The 17,228-nt window shown below is 32.1% G+C and overlaps 1 protein-coding gene and 1 pseudogene across 1 annotated transcript; both read left to right on the top strand.

The window, feature by feature from the left end:
* The first annotated feature begins 3,059 nt into the window (after positions 1-3,059).
* Positions 3,060-4,496, top strand: LOC145090362 (E3 ubiquitin-protein ligase PUB23 pseudogene; annotated as a pseudogene).
* Positions 4,497-7,418: 2,922 nt separating this feature from the next.
* LOC145089368 (uncharacterized) lies at positions 7,419-9,585 on the top strand. Its single transcript, XM_079027812.1, has 10 exons — positions 7,419-7,590; positions 7,705-7,765; positions 7,882-8,009; positions 8,104-8,188; positions 8,272-8,407; positions 8,485-8,498; positions 8,768-8,888; positions 8,964-9,143; positions 9,229-9,279; positions 9,376-9,585. Exons 1-10 carry the CDS (start codon positions 7,419-7,421, stop codon positions 9,583-9,585), a joined length of 1,158 nt encoding a protein of 385 aa, XP_078883938.1.
* The last annotated feature ends 7,643 nt before the right edge of the window (positions 9,586-17,228 follow it).

Raw genomic sequence — 17,228 nt, 5'->3', positions numbered from 1 at the left:
AATACTTGATGCAAAATATATGAATGGATTGTATTTTAAATGTTTTTTCATTGTTATAAGTTTTATCAAGTAATATATAGCACAAATAAAATAATTTAAGGTCAAAGTTGAAGAAAAAAGACTTCAAAATTTAAAAGTGGACTATCAATTTGAGACGAAAGGAGTATGAAAATATATTTGTTTTAATTAAAAAAAAAAAAAAAAGAAACTCGGGAAAAAATTATAAAAAATGATGATATGTAAATTAATGTGTGTTATAATATGTGGTTAACATTGTGATCGTTTTTTCAATCGGTGTTATATACCATACAAGATTATACAAATAATATTATATGGTATGGAGGCTTCATCACAAGTAGATATTCTATGTGGAAGGGACTTCTACTATCAGGTCCGATGATGTTAAAGACCCTGGTGACAAGATTCGAACATATGCTTTTGTATATAACACACGCCACTATAAACCAAGCGAACTACATAATAACATGTTAATTATCTACGTAAATGTTTATATGTTATAGAGTGAAATTGGAAAGCTGGTTATTAAAATTTAAAAGAAAGCATTGGAGAATGGAGTCGAACCCAGGTGGATTCAAAACAATTAAACAACAGGCGCATACCAAACCAACTGAGATATAAATAGTTTGTTTATATTATTACGTAAACTATATATATATATACATATAATTATAAAAGCTTGGACTATATTTTTTTCGGGGCTGTGCCGTTGCACCCCCTTAGGGCCGGCTAGTGAACACCACACCAAGTATTGTGGAATGGCGGCTACCATGGAAGATTACCAAACCCTTTCCTTTTCTCTCCCTTTTTTTTTTCTTCGTTGTTTCTTTACTAGTGAACATCATTCCTTAGATATAATGGATTTGTTGTGAAAGGGCATTTGATTATGAAATTGTTTTCACGATTAAATATGCTGTAAGGATACCGATAGCCTATCATATTTCCTTCTATATCCATTTTAGCCTTTATCCATATTCAAGGAAAAGTGACCGAGTGAGAATGGATATCATCCATTGGGCCATCTCCCTCGTAAAAAGAAAAGGTCAGAGATGACTGGCAACACCCACGCAAACCAACACGTCATATTATCCAATATTGAAAAAGTCTTTCCCTTATTTTCCTTCAACTCCCTTCATTAATGCACACATCCCTTTACTGCATCGACACCCAGATATTTGTTACATACATGGTCTTTGTAATATCTTCAACCATTTTCTTTGGTCCTTTTAGATAATAAAGGTTCACTATTGACACTAAAGTTATTATTTTGTACCATATTGGTTCCTTCCATGAACTAGGTCCTCAAAGTTTACCACTTTCAATAATAAATTATATAGAAGAAATTCGTTCAGTTTCGTCTATATACAATTGACACCTCTTTATTGACTTTGGTAGTTTCAAGGAGGTCCTCAAAGTTTACAACAATAAAATTTTAGCAGGTTTGACTTTTTCATTTACAAGATCTCTACACATGAAGTCATACCTTTAAATATTCACCATAAAAATTAATAACTTGATTAATCTATACCAAAATTTATACTTATTTTTCAAAATAAAAGAAAAACATATTAAGTGAAGTTATAATTTATTTATAACATGTCAAAGAAGTAAAATATAAAATAAGATAAAAACCATTATAATAAAATTTGTTAATCGTAATTAATGTTAACTAGGTGGGGAACCCCCGCGTTACGGGGGTCGGATGCGACAGGTCTTTCAGCAAAATTAAAATATGAACAAAATAACTTTACATTTTAAGAATTACTTAAAAAAAATTAAATTCCTATTTTTTACATATTCATTTTCATTATAGGATGTAAAAAGTTTGTTTTTTTATATATTTGTTTTAAAAAACAAAAATTGCACCTTAAGACGGATTTGAACACAAAATGACCGGGAAACCGGAACTATTCCCAACACGTGTCCGTACAAAATATGGATACTGACATAAAATAACCTAAAGACGGATTTGAACATAAACACATAAACAGAAGACTATTCTTGCCAAAAGCCACATAAGTTTACTATTCCTAAAAAGTATTCTCCTTTTATATATATATATATATATATATATATATATATATATATATATATATATATATATATATATATATATATATATATATATATAAAAGAATGTATTAACTATATAGTATAATATTTAAATAATAGACAACAATTATTGACCTGTACTAAACTAAAAAGAAAAATCACATTCAAGGAGGTCCTGAAAGTTTACAACATTAAAATTCTACTTTTTCATTTATAAAATCTCTACACATGAAGTCACACCCTTTAAATATTCACGATAAAAATTAATGAACTTTATTAATCTATACCAAAATTTATATTTTTCAATACGTATCGATGGAAAGTAAACAGTCAATAAGGTGCACCGCTAGCTCTTTCCACATGACAAAACTAATAATAATAAAATTTGTTAATCGTAGTTAATGTATTAACTATATAGTATAATATTTAAATAATAGACGACAATTATTGGTTTGTAAACTCATTCATAATTTAAATTTTTGGCCAAAAAGAAAAATCGATATGTTATTATACCACTTATGTTGATCTCCTTTTTAACTAATGAATGGAAATGGATAAATGTAAAACTTAGAAATACAACTAATCTAAAAATGTTGTTAATGTGGGACTAACTCACCTAGTAGAGGTTTTGCCTCTTACAGTGGAGATCTCAAGTTCTAACCCTGACGCGAACAATTTTGTGATACTAACTTCTAACTATTAATTCCGCCGTTAAAAAAAAGATAATAAAAAAAAATAAACTAATCTAAAAACGTTTGTATTTTGTAAGATCAAAAATATTGTATTGTGTTGGAAAGAGAAAAGAGTATGAACTAGAAGGACCTAAATTCAATTGGGTGTAAAGTTTGAGGACTCAAAAGCATTTATCTATTATTATCTCTCTCCTCTTAATTGGGAGAGTACTAACTTTGACTTTCTCCTCGACTCCTTCCCTTCTTCATATAAAACCAAATTGCAGATCCTAAAGATAGTTCGAAGCCAATCTTTGAGTAGAAAGAAACGTGACAAAAGGTGAGATCTAAAGTGAAAATCGGGTTAAAATCTTTATTAGTTTTAGAGATGGAGGTCGAGATCGATGTTCCATCGCATTTCCTATGCCCGATCTCCATGCAACTCATGAACGATCCAGTCACGATATCAACTGGCATCACCTACGACCGACAAAGCATAGAGAGATGGTTATTTACATGCAGAAGCAGCAGTTGCCCGGTCACAAAACAAGTGTTGTCTGACACCGATCTAACTCCTAACTACAACCTTCGCCGGTTGATCCAGTCCTGGTGCACCATGAACTCACACCTTGGACTCGATCCTATCACGACACCAAAAGAGCCAGTAAGCAAGTCCCATATCCTAAATCTCCTCCACGACGCAAGAAGAAACCCACATAACCATATCAAATGCTTGAGAAGAATAAGAATCTATTACCCAAACGGACGATTGTGTGGAGGATTTGGGTGCGTTTGAGTTCTTGACGATGGATATACTGAAGGAAAAAGAGAGTGGTTCTCTCAGTGAAGAATGTGATGAAGCACTAATCATTTTTCATCATCGTCAATGCACAGACATCCAACTACGAAAAATAGTGCAACTTGAGGATGATTCCATATTCTTTGATGCATTATTGCGCATAAGGAGGATCGGAAGAATCGAGTCTAGATTACATGCACTAATGTTGTTAAGAAAGCTTTTCAAGGTGGTAGATCCAGCGCAGATCACGGGCATCAAGGATGAGCTTTTCGAGGAAACAGTAAGAATCTTGAAAGATAATGGTGTTTCCCTACAAACTATCAAAGCTTCATTAGAGCTTGTCACAGAGATCATCCGTTGGGGAAGAAACCGAATAAAGGCAGCTGAATCTGGGATGGTTTCAGTTCTAATAGAGCTTCTGATTGACAACTCTGACAGACGGGTTTGTGAGTTGATGCTGGTGGCCTTGGAGCAGATTTGTTGGTGTGCAGAGGGGCGAGCAAAGTTTCTGGAGCATGCAGCGGGGCTTGCCACGGTTTCCAAGAAAGTATTGAGGGTTTCTCATGTGGCAAGTGATAGGGCAGTGAGAATATTGTTTTTGATTTGTAGGTTCTCTTCAAGTTATAGGGTTCTTCAGGAGATGCTAGAAGTGGGTGTGGTTTCAAAGCTGTGTCTAGTGATTCAAGTGGATTGTAGTGAGACAACAAAAGAGAGAGTGAAGCAAATCCTAAACTTGAATTCAAGGCTTTGGAAGGAGGCTTCTTGTATTCCTGCTCATTTGCTTTCATCTTATCCTTCATTATGAGATACAAAGGATTCAGATTATTATTTTTATTATGTAATTAATTTATTTTACTGTAAATTACCTCTATATTATACTTTTAAGAATATAAAACAACACTACAATATGGTTAACCGTTAATTACTTCCCCATTTGAAATTATGATAATTAAAATCCTCACTTTGTCATAATTGGGTTTTAACTTTTGTAAATCCTCAATGCAATGCCCGATCCCTTATCCTAATAAATAAGTACATTATGTCCACGTGTCAATCTTCCAGCAGCCCTATATAGTTTTTTCCCGCTTATTTTCCTCATATACATTTACCAAACTGCCCTCCATATCATTTTTATATTCAGTCAAAGTCAATAATTAAATCCGAAAAATCTGCAACTTTTAAAACTATACGGAAAGAAAAAATTATGCATAAATGTTAACTTGAAATTTAAAAGTCGTGCATATCCAATCCAATGCAAATATGGAAGTTTGTTTATTATAATGGGAAGCTAATTATTATCCAGCCAATAAATCCCAAAAAATCCTCACCCAATAAAATCATATACCGAAATATATAGCAGAATTCATTGTTTACGCTTCTATTTTCTTCGCCATTCTGCTTCAGAGAACTCTTTACAAACGGTGTTCAATCCTTCCTCTCTATACCACTTATAATTTCTTTCGTTTTCTCATCATTTGCTGCATATTCATCCTCGAGGACAAGAACCACTACACAAGGTTAGCAAACTGAATTAATGCATTTGTAAAAATTCCCATAGCTGCATATATTCTTCATAGTTTTGATGTTATGTAATTAATTCTTCCACTTTAAAAACTTTACAGTTTTACTGTTTACATTATTTACATTTGACAATGAATTATTATACCAAAATTACTTTCGTATTTCGTTTTTTTTATGTTTATGACATTTATCATTATACTTTTTTACTCTAATCCCCTATCCTAATAAATAAGTACATTATGTCCACGTGTCAATCTCCCAGCAGCCCTATATAGTTTTTTCCCGCTTACTTTCCTCATATACATTTACCAAACTGCCCTCCAGATCATTTTCATATTCAGTCAAAGTCAATAATTAAATTTGAAAAATCTGCAACTTTTAAAACTATACAAAAAGAAAAAATTATGCAGAAATGTTAATTTGAAATTTAAAAGTCGTTCATATCCAATCCAATGCAAATATGGAAGCTTGTTTATTATAATGGGAAGCTAATTATTATCCAGCCAATAAATCCCAAAAAATCATCACCCAATAAAATCATATACCGAAATATATAACAGAATTCATTGTTTACACTTCTATTTTCTTCGTCATTCTGCTTCAGAGAACTCTTTACAAACGGTGTTCAATCCTTCCTCTCTGTACCACTTATAATTTCCTTTGTTTTCTCATCATTTGCTGCATATTCATCCTCGAGGACAAGAACCACTACACAATGTTAGCAAACTGAATTAATGCATTTGTAAAAATTCCCATAGCTGCATATATTCTTCATAGTTTTGATGTTTATGTAATTAATTCTTCCACTTTAAAAACTTTACAGTTTTACTGTTTACATTATTTACATTTGACAATGAATTATTATACCAAAATTACTTTCATACTTCGTTTTTTTTTTATGTTTATGACATTTATCATTATACTCTTTTACTCTAATTTTCATTAAAAGATTGTATATTGAATGTATAAAGAACAATCCCCTTTTAAACAGTATACAATAACTTCCTTACCTGTACAACCGAATTTGCCTACCAAGTCCCATTTTTGCTCTAAGATCCGATTTCACAAGCAATGTGAAAGTACACAAATTATTTTCTGTTAATAGCATTGTACTTTCACATCACTTCATATAAAATCAATCTACTATTTAATAAATATCATTTTGTAGTGACCCGAATTAAACTAAATAATCATTTTACTTTTATATTATAACAAATAATTTGATAATATATATCAAACTGAGAAATTTTTTTACCTGATTTCTTGGTTGTATGTATAAACTTTATTTTTGGAACATTTAAGAAGCCAACTGCAACTCAGGGAAAAATGGATTTCGAATAGCCTGAAAATTATAAAAAGATAAATAATTAGGCATGAACCAGTATTTGGAATACCTTGAAAAAAGTTATCACTCTATTTGACATTGTTTTCTTTAAATATTGATACAAGCATCACCAATATGTTTGATACTTATTAAAAATGCCATCATTTTATTTGAAAGTGAATTAAAAGTGTTTGCTACCTGCTAAAAGGACCATTTTGATATACATTTAAAATGAATTCTGCCCTCCATAACATTTTCATATACAGTCAAAGTCAATAATTAAAACAGAAAAAATCTGCAACAATTAAAAGTATACTTCATTAATGGATTATAAAAAAAAAAAAAGCATTTGCACTACTAATTCATGATATCTAACTTGTTCTTACTATTTGTCATGTTATCTAATTGTAAGTTGCAGGGGAATTTTGGTATAAATGTTGTGTTTCAATTCGAATTGAATATGATAATCACACAATCAAGAAATTCTCAAACACTTTTTTTCTGTTATCTGATTTGCTATATTTCTACTAAATAGTAACCATTTTACTATGTATTTGTATATATTCGATAATTGCATATATTAATTTACAAATATGCTATTTGCTAACATTTCTATATGGTTATATATTCGATAATTGCATATATTAATTTAGAAATATGGTATTTGCTAACATTTCTATATGGTTTCAATCGTTTTGCAGAAAATGAATATAGGGAAGAAAGTTTACCTAAAAAACATTGATCAAATTGATGATAATTCACACATCAAGATACGGGTGCTGAAAATGTGGAACTTTACTAAAAATAATACGGTTTGTTCAATTGAAATGATCATGATGGACGAGGAGGTTTGTTGTATTTCTTATATTTTTTGTATTCCATTCAATATTACATATGTTGCAACAAACAAATAATTCTTATTTATTTGATTGAACATGGTACACAATACCATTCTCGTGTCTTCAATCAGAATTTCTCCAGATTTGGTCATTTATTAAAGGAAAATGAAACTTATATAATTATAAAACCCAATATGGTGGCTGTTCTTAATGGCTTTAGTTATACAGGTCATAAGCAAACACTAACTTTGGATTGGAAAAGTATCCTTAAAAAATGTGATGACTTTTCCGGACCAGTGAATGGATTTATGTTTCTTGATTTTAATTCAATCATAGAACAAACATGCCCACGAGACGCATTCTTTGGTTAGTTATTAAATTTTATTCCAATTACTTTTTTGACTTGTGTTCTTTATTATACATTTTTATTTTAATGTTTTAATATTAAATAATAGTATAACTTGTGTTATACTTGTGTAGATGTTATTGGACAGATTGTCTCAATTCGACCGCTTGAAACATCAAATCCTGTAGCATCCAAGCATTATATCAAACTCACACTAGGAACCTAGAGTGAGTATATATTATTTTTATTCGTTTATTATCTTTAATTAAATCACAACTTAATAGTATTAACTATTTTCATTGTTTATTTAGGTCTGTACATCTTAAGGTTACTATATTTGGAACTCAAGCATACCAGCTGTCACAATACCTAAAAGAGAACCCGACGGTTAATTATGTTGTTATAGTGATGCAGTTTGTAAAGCTTAACATTTGGAATGGTTTGTATTCACATATTATATATATATATATATATATATATATATATATATGTTTTTGTATAATTGTTATTGATTTGCTATTTTAATATTACAGGAGTTGGTCAAGCTAAAAGTCATTTTGAAGTAACCAAAATGTTCATAAATTCCGACATTGTTGAAATTAATGAGTACAAGAAAAGGTTAGTTTCTTTGATTTCTGTTATTTGTTTAATTTACACTAACACAAATCCTATGATTTATCAAATTATTTTAAACATTACAGATTGAAAGCTGATGACAATGTTGGTAAATTTGAAAAAAAACATTACTTCACTCCAAAGCTACTCTTCTTATATACAGATGACTTTAAGGGCACTTTCCCATTAAAAGCAATTTGTGAAATCACAGAACCGCTGAAGGTACATTGCATTGTTTGATATCCTTTTATTTTTTTTACACTATGTATTTTCCTAACTTTACATGCTATTAATTACAGGAAATGAAATTTTTGTTAGTTGCTTCAATCGTTAATATAAGATAGAATCTACACTGGTATTTCGAAGCATGCTACAAATGTGGGAAAAAATAACTTCAGTTCCAAGAAACAATCATTCGTATACCGACCCTCATAAAATTACAGAAATTGTTGTTGTTTAGTGTAAAGATCTAAGTTGCAACAATTCAGATTTTCATACAGTTATCAAGTAAACACTTTTATATTTATATTAATTGTTTCATACTCTATAGATAATTTATATTTATCTAATTGTTTTTTTAAGGTATATAATTCCAATCAACGTACAAGATGGTACTGGCACCATCGGATTGACTCTTTTTGATAGAGAAGCAAAGAGGCTGTTAGATATAAGTGCATATGAGTTGAAAAAGATACATGAAGCGGTATATTATATTATTTCATATATTAATGTCATAAAACATTTAATTTGTTAATATTTATTAAAAATCTTCTTACAGGCTGGAGACAGTGATACACTATTTCCAATGCAACTTAACGTGTTGAAAAACCACAAGTTTGCTTTTCTTGTAGATATTACAAAATACAATGTCAACAACTATAATAATATCTGCACCATTCTCAAGCTTACAGAAGATGTATCCATTGTTTCAAAATTGGAAAGTAAATTAGAACTTATGGTACAAACCATTTTAGGGTTCGCCAATTATATTTGTTTATTATGTAAATACATAACGATTAACATATTTCCATTTAATTTTGTAGAGTATTGAATCTGTCTCCTTAAATCAAGTACCTTTGGAATCAGATGATGTTGTATAGCCTGTTCAAAAGGTTTTTCAATTTCTTTCATTAAGTTTTATTTATATTTAATTGTTCCAATTAAATACTTATTTTTTTAAATAAATTTAGGATGTCATCTCACAAACAGATGAAAGCTTTACACCATCAACAATTGATAAATCAACCGCAACAAGTCTTAGCAAAATATCAACTGATTTGAAGCGCAACCTCCAAGACATTTATGACGTTGATTCTGGAGATGATTTAAGTTCAACTAAGACTAAAAGAAAATCAATCGGAGAGGAAACTCCACTCTTAATTCCAAAAGTCGAGAAGTGAGTTGGTTTTGGTTATAACACACATTTACTATATTTTGATGTTGCTTATGATTTTAAACATATTTTGATTGTTTGGTATGCTTCTTATTTTTAGATATTTAGGATGTCAATTATTATTTGTTTTCGATATATTTGGGTATTTTTATTGTTTTAAAGTGGACAAGTTAGTTACTTTTGGTTTTAACACACGTTTAATATATTTTGATGTTGCTTTGGTTTTAAAGATATTTTGATTGTTTGGTATGCTTTTTATTTTTAGATATTTAGGATGTCAATTATTATTATTATTATTTTGATATATTTGTATATTTTTATTGTTTTAAACTGGACAAGTTAGTTGGTTTTGGTTTTAACACGCGTTTAATATATTTTGATGTTGCTTTGGTTTAAAAGATATTTTGATTTGGGGATAAAAAGCTATAATCTCTTTAATTACATATAATCTTCTTTTAAAATTTTAACTAAGACATAGTTTCAATGTTGATTTGATTTGCATTTGTGTTCAGATTATGTAGAACCGTAATAGTTAACATTTTGTCTAAATTATGTGAATGTTGTTATGTATTTGTACAATTTGATATTTCCTTTAAATTTAGAAATGATCTGGTGCATTTTTTTTTGAATAGAATCCAATCATTTTTGTCTATTGTTTAATCGTAAGCAAACTACTTTTACTTAAATTATTGTTTTCTTTATTAAGTCAACATTTATTGGATTACATTTTTTTGTCACTGTCGATGCTAAAATCAAGAGTTCAAGTAAACCATGAGTTCATTTGCTATAATTTGTTGTTACCTTCATGTAATTGCATTTAGAAAACCATGACTTCAAACTCTTGCCTCTGTAGGGATTGATAATTTATTTTGGTTGTTTTTATGTGTAATATAAGGATTAACTAATAATTTCTAAATCAAATGGTTAAGAATTGTGAATAAATTACATAATTTTATTGTGTTTGTTGTGAATATAAAATCAGCTTATTTTATTAAAGAACGAACTTAATTTTTTTCATTTAAACATATTTATTCCTTTATACTTGACCTTATTTTTTCAAAGACATAACTTTAATAAAGTTTTAAAAAACTTATACACATTCAAACTAATTGCTAAAATATGTCTTAGGTCCATGATAACCAAGTACATAAGCATATTTTAATTGAACAAAACTCTACTTGACATAGTCACAAAAAATAAAAATTAAAAATTAAAAAATTGTTTGAACCTATAGCTTTCATTAAAGGATGATATAAAGTTTTAGAAAACTTGTAACACAATGAACAAAGGAAGATTATGTTTACATTTTGGCAATTTTACTTATTATTTTGGTCGGGTTAGTGTCTATCATTTTGTATTAATTGAACTTGGATCATAAGTTTAATTTCTTGAACTAATAATACATTTCTTTCATGGTTGCACCATATATAGTATATGTACATCCTCTATAAATAAATAAATTTCGTCTATTTAAAATATTGTTTCATAATTTTCAGTAATCCCTTATTAAATTCAAATCATATATTAATATTTAATTAATTTGTGATCTATTAAATCTTATAAAATCAGGAACATAAATTTATCCAATAAAAATTCAACAACAATAAATTCATAAAATCTGGGAGTATATTATGAAGATATTATTATGTGAATAAGTTTATATCTCTAAATATACCTCATAACGTGAAAGCAATCATTTTGAAAATCCTCATTCGTCTTCTTTGTCTTTGAATTGCATATGCGATTCTTATTTCCTCAAAGTTACAGCAATCTGCTTCATAGAAGTTCTATTCCTTATTTCAGTTCACACGTTAACTGCTTTTCATTTTAAAGCCCTCTTACTTCCTGCAAGATTTCAATATTCATATATCAGGTTAGTCTTTTGAGTTTTAATTACATTGGTTTCTGTATGGATTTATTGTTGAACATTGAAAGTCAATCGATTTATTGGATTCTAATTCCATACTCATTTGCAACTAAATGTTGGAATGGAATTGAATTCCAATTCCAACCAAACTAAAGAAAAACATCGATCAAAAGCCATCTTGACTAAGAAAATATTATCTACATGGTAAAGTTCCATAAAGTTGTTAAAGCTCTAATCTTTTGAAACAAGGTTTTTGAATCTCTTCATCTGTCACAATATCTGCAAATACTGTAAAAAAAAGTGTTATCTCTTGTGAAACAGATGTCACAAGCTGAAGTTTATTCACAATATGTATTAGCCTCCTAGCACTTGACCAAAAGTGTTTTCCTCGCGTCTAAATGTTTATACTTGTATAATTAGTGTTTTAATCACTAATTAGTTATATACATATGTTTTCATATGTAATTAGGATCATTGTGTGTGTCTAAGTCTTCACTTGACACCAAGCACTTGTCCGATCCTTCCGTACGATAATAGTCCGTTCAATTCCAGTCACTTACTGCAGGTGAGTTCATACCCCTTAACTAATGTTTTAAACTATTATTAAATGTTTTATGGGGGGGGGATACAAGTAGAAACATGCTTGTTATTATATCAATCACACGTGATTAATAAGTAGAATTATGCTAGTTATTACATCAATCACATGTGATTAATATACAACATTCAAATGATTTGGCTACTCATTAGCCGTTTTACCAAACAGTTTCCTTCAAATGATTTTTATAAACATTTTATATGTTTTAAACTCCTTATTACACTGAACATCTTACTCTGTACATTACCTTTCAAACTTATTTACAACTATGTTTCAAACAAACGTTTCCTTATACTTAAACTGTTGTATCAAACTTATGCCTTCAAATTGTTTTATAGATTGACATCAAGTCGATCTTTTCTTAAAATAATATTTCTGTTTCAAATGTCTTACAAAACTTATTTTGCTTTTATATTATAAATTGCATGCCTCTATATGTATAGTTATATAAGAAATGTTTAAAAGACTTAGGAAGGCTATCCACCCTATTTCCTTTTCGCGCTTGAGATGTGGTCTGGTGGGATATCGGGTATTCGTCCGAAAGTCGTTTAAATATTAGTTATATATCATGTGTTACATATATAGTCATAAAAGGCCCTTCCAGTTCATCCGATGCCCTTGGGTAGCAAGGGTATACATCCTTGTCCATACGTACCAGTAGATTACTAGTAACCTACCATATGGGTAGTTTAGGAAGATACTAGAACTATTACTAGAACACGATATCATACAATGAGTCAGTTCATTCATGAGTCAATACTTTCTAGAATATTACAGTACATTACACATACAACTATACTAGGATGATTACATTACTATACTTGCTAGGTAGAGAGCACGTACATTACAGCTAGAACAGTTCATTACATTACTATACTTGCTAGGTAGAGAGCACGTACATTACAGTTAGAACATTTCATTACAGTACATATACGAGAATACGATAATTATTGTGATTTAAATCGGAGCATGACTTAAATGTCATGACTCGAGTTGTAGCCAGAGTCTCTTGTAGGGAGAGCGTGAGTTTGCGTATAGATCTATACTGGATTAACAATCCTACACCTTGCTGCTAGCTACAGCCGGACCTGCAGGTCTGCGGGTGCCAAACGTCATTCCGTTATTACGACCATTCGTATGTCGTTGTTATCCGTCGATAGTATGGTGCAATTTATCACATAATGCCTTAATATAAATCCGGTTTAAGGAAGTTAGTACAGCAGTAGTTCTTATAGCGCTACGTTTTAGTACTACATTAATTTTTTCCCTGTACATATATTTAGTGATCTTTTCACTTAAACTATAAATGTAAAAACTATATTTTGTTAATAATAGTTACACTCGGGAAAATTACACACTCTTACAAGAAACGAACATTGAGAACAGTTAGGCCTTGGTAGAACACTACATTCAGAACAGTTAGGTCTCGGTAGGAGACACCTTCATATACTAGTAGGAATCATAAGGATTCTAGGGTTTTTCAAACACTTACAGTTCATATACACTTACAAATTCTTACAATACATATACTTACAAATTCTTACATACAAATACTTACTTACAAATTAAGACACTAAATACTTATGATCTCACCAGCTTCAAAGCTGATACTCGCTTTCAAAATTACTTGTATCCTCAGGTCATCATAAACAGGTACCGATGCAAGGAGAAAGGAAGATGGAGCTTGTTCAAGACTTATCTTTCATTTTGATTTATGCTTTAGTGTTTATCAAAATTTGACAGAACACATTTGTATAATAATTATACTATTAATGAAATGGATGATGTTGTTGCTTGTTTACTACTATACATTGTTTTTGATATTATACATGACGTCCTCCGCCCCAGAACGTTTCCGCCGTTCTTGGTTTTGGGGTGTGACAGATTGGTATCAGAGCATTGTTTATATTGAATTAAGTATATCAACCCATAAAATATATACTAACTATAAATACATAAGGGATTAAAAATACTCTGACCAAGAGTTTATACTTTAAATAATAAAATATTTAATAAAGTATATGTGCCTGCATTCATACTAAAATCAGTGTCACTAGGACAGTACAAAAGAATTACGATTGTTGGGCAACACAAGTGGGCTTAGAGACATATGGTCAAAACTGGGAAGATATAGCCTGATCACCTATATTATCCGAGGGTTGACTAGAACATAAGAGAACAATAGAACATAACATTAAAATCTTACCAAGAGTTTAAGTGTGTGGTTGCAACAATGCTAAAATCTTACCAACCCTACCACAATGAGAACAATAGAACATAACATTAAAATTTAAAATACTATAGGAGTATTTGGTGTTACTATAAGTACATTATACTTGAGAACTAAAACGGGATCTTCATTACTAAGTTGATAGTTGCTAAGTGGATACACTAAGGCTATATATAATTAGGATGTTATAGACTTAGAATCTGTGATAATTTTGCCTTACCCCTATTCTGTGTGAATTTGGAATTAAGGTCACTTATTCGAAGGTCTATCCTGTTTAGATTACACATAGCTGGTATGCACTTCACAAATAGCGATGTAACTGATGAAGGTTTTCTAAATAATTATCTAGATTGTTCGCATAGAAAACATAGCTGGACTCCATCCCCTCGGCAACCAGTATCTTCCGAATGAAGTCATGGCTAGTTGGTTTGGAGAAGAACCAGATAATGATCAACCTATCCCCTTGAATGATCACCATGATGAAGACTTTTCGTATGATGCTAACTCCAAACCAGAGGTTGAGAACCTACCCCGAGCAGCTCCATTTCCAATTCCTAACCCTTGTCTGGCTTTTCATGGCCTGACCCTGAGTGAGTGGAATGCTTGGAAACATGGAGCCAAGGACAAGATCAGTCTATGCCATTTGATGGCGGCCGAAGCTTTTACGACTTGAGCAATGGGGGCTTAGCAGATAGAGTCTTGCCAATCTTGGTCCGCAGAGTGGTCCGAAATGAGATTCAAGGCAGGACAGCCTTACATCAGATTACCGAAGTTGTCGCCGATGCGAGAATGCATACCCTCCGCACCATTCGTCTAGAAGATGCTCACGAGAGATCAGAGAGAAACCATGAAACCCTACTGCAAGCACTGGCTAAACCACGAGCCGAAGTCATAAAGCTCCGAGTACGCCAGAGGGTGTACGAAAGACACCTACTTGACATGGAAGGTCAATTGGCTGAACTAAGAGTTCACCAGAGGGATGACCGTCGCCAGTAGTAGATGTTTTACTTTATTTCCCTTATAAAAAGGAATCGTGTTTTTCTATCTATGCCTGATGTGGCATTTTCTATGAAATTATCTTGTACCGTAAGTACTTTAGTTAGGTCTTTATGCTGTCAGGAACTATCTTCTGTGGATATGATGTAAGACCTTTACAAGGTCATTTTCCAGGATCTTTACATCGTGAATATCAAAGATATTGACAGCCGGCTAACTTCTGTGTCATTTCCTTTATTCAAAAGTACTCTTATCATACTCTCATTGGAGTCTATCTGAAACATGCTTTAGTCAAGTCATTGGACTATAGTGATTTATCTCCGGAGACATTTCCAAGTCTCTTTCAATGGTTGGATCTTGTTATTCACCAACCCACGATACCTCGGCTTGAACAACAAACGTCTTGAGACCATTCTACGAACATACTTCCATTCCGTACTAGGACTGCATCATAGGGATGTACGTCAAACCTTCGCGAACATACTTTCATTCTGTACTAGGACTGCATCATAGGGATGTAGGTCAAACTTTCGAGAACATGGTCGTACTCTTTACAAGAACAATCTAAGTACATCAGGGTCAACCAGAATCACTCACAAAATCCTTATCTTTCGTGTTACAGAATCATGTCATCATCCGGAAGCAATCAGTCGAACCGCGAAACCTCAGCTTTTCCTATGGACGCCGCTACCTTTCAAACAACAGTTACAGCTGCCGTGGTGGCTGCCGTAACTGCGGTCCTTGCGCACCGTAGCGCTAACAACATAGTCAATGCTACTGATGGGAATGAAGTTTCCAATCGTGGTATCCGTCTAGGAGGTCGCCAAACAGTAACAGTCACAGGCTCGCAAAGCCGAAAAACAGAAAACAAGAAACGAAAGCGTCAAGCCCGAAAAGAACGCAAGAGATCCCAAAAGCTGGCTATACAACAGCAACAAATGGAAACCCTTGCCATTCCCGTACCGAGCAGGTCATACAAAGGAACACTCCCGAAGTGCGACCGGTGCAACTACCACCACGAGGGAATGTGCCGATTCTTACAATGCGATAATTGCAACAAGATAGGGCACATTGCTCGTTTCTGTAGAACTACCTCCACCACTGGGGCAAGTCTAGTTTGCTTTAATTGTGGTGAGTTTGGGCACTATAAAAGGGATTGCCCGAAGAAGGAAATCAAGGAAAGAACCCGTGTCCCCATAACTCCTACTCGATACTTCACTTCCTCCATTGATGTGGGTGCTGTCCAGATATGTCACCAATGCGGTGAAATTGGACACCTCAAGAAGGATTGCCCGATAACGCAGAACTCTGGCGCAGACGGGAAAATTCTCAGGATCACAGCTGCATGAGTGTCTGCTCCGGAACCATGTTAAATGTAACTTAGGCATGTTGTTGTAACAGACTTAAAAACTATCCAGAACTAGTGCAACTAGAGTCTTACCTTTTGCAAGATCCTATCTGTATAAGGATGCTCGTGCTGCATATACTTGTCTTTTGTAGTATATCTTATTCACAGCATTATCTTGTGGTAAATCTAAAAGTACTGTAACTCTGTTCGTGGTTGCACGATTGTGTTTTGTCTGTAAACGTCTTATGTTCAAATATAATGTCTTTAAGTTTCAGTATGATTCCGACATTATCATACGACTCGATTCAATTTGATCCTCACAAAAACAGCTTCATACGTACATCTCTTTCTTCTAGATCACTTTTCCAGCGAAACCGTCACATCAGAACGCCGAAGTACTCATGCCAGGAGTACCTCTTAGTCATTTTCTTTCCAAAGAAATCCCCGAAGTACCACTCGTGCAGTATGTCACGTTCAATCCAAGGATTCATGCGATTGATCTATCACTGAGGAAGGTATACGTAAGAGTTATATATAATCAAGCTTCTACAGGTTTAGAATTGATGATTCCACTTTAACTTCTTTTTTCCTGATGGGATGTGAGCTTAAAG

The sequence above is a fragment of the Lactuca serriola genome, chromosome 2 (assembly GCF_051521515.1).
Source record: "Lactuca serriola cultivar US96UC23 chromosome 2, Lser_US96UC23_V15, whole genome shotgun sequence".
In the NCBI taxonomy this organism is placed as follows: domain Eukaryota; kingdom Viridiplantae; phylum Streptophyta; class Magnoliopsida; order Asterales; family Asteraceae; genus Lactuca; species Lactuca serriola.
Note: the sequence above shows the minus strand (reverse complement) of the source record. Positions and strands in the feature narration are given on the sequence as shown.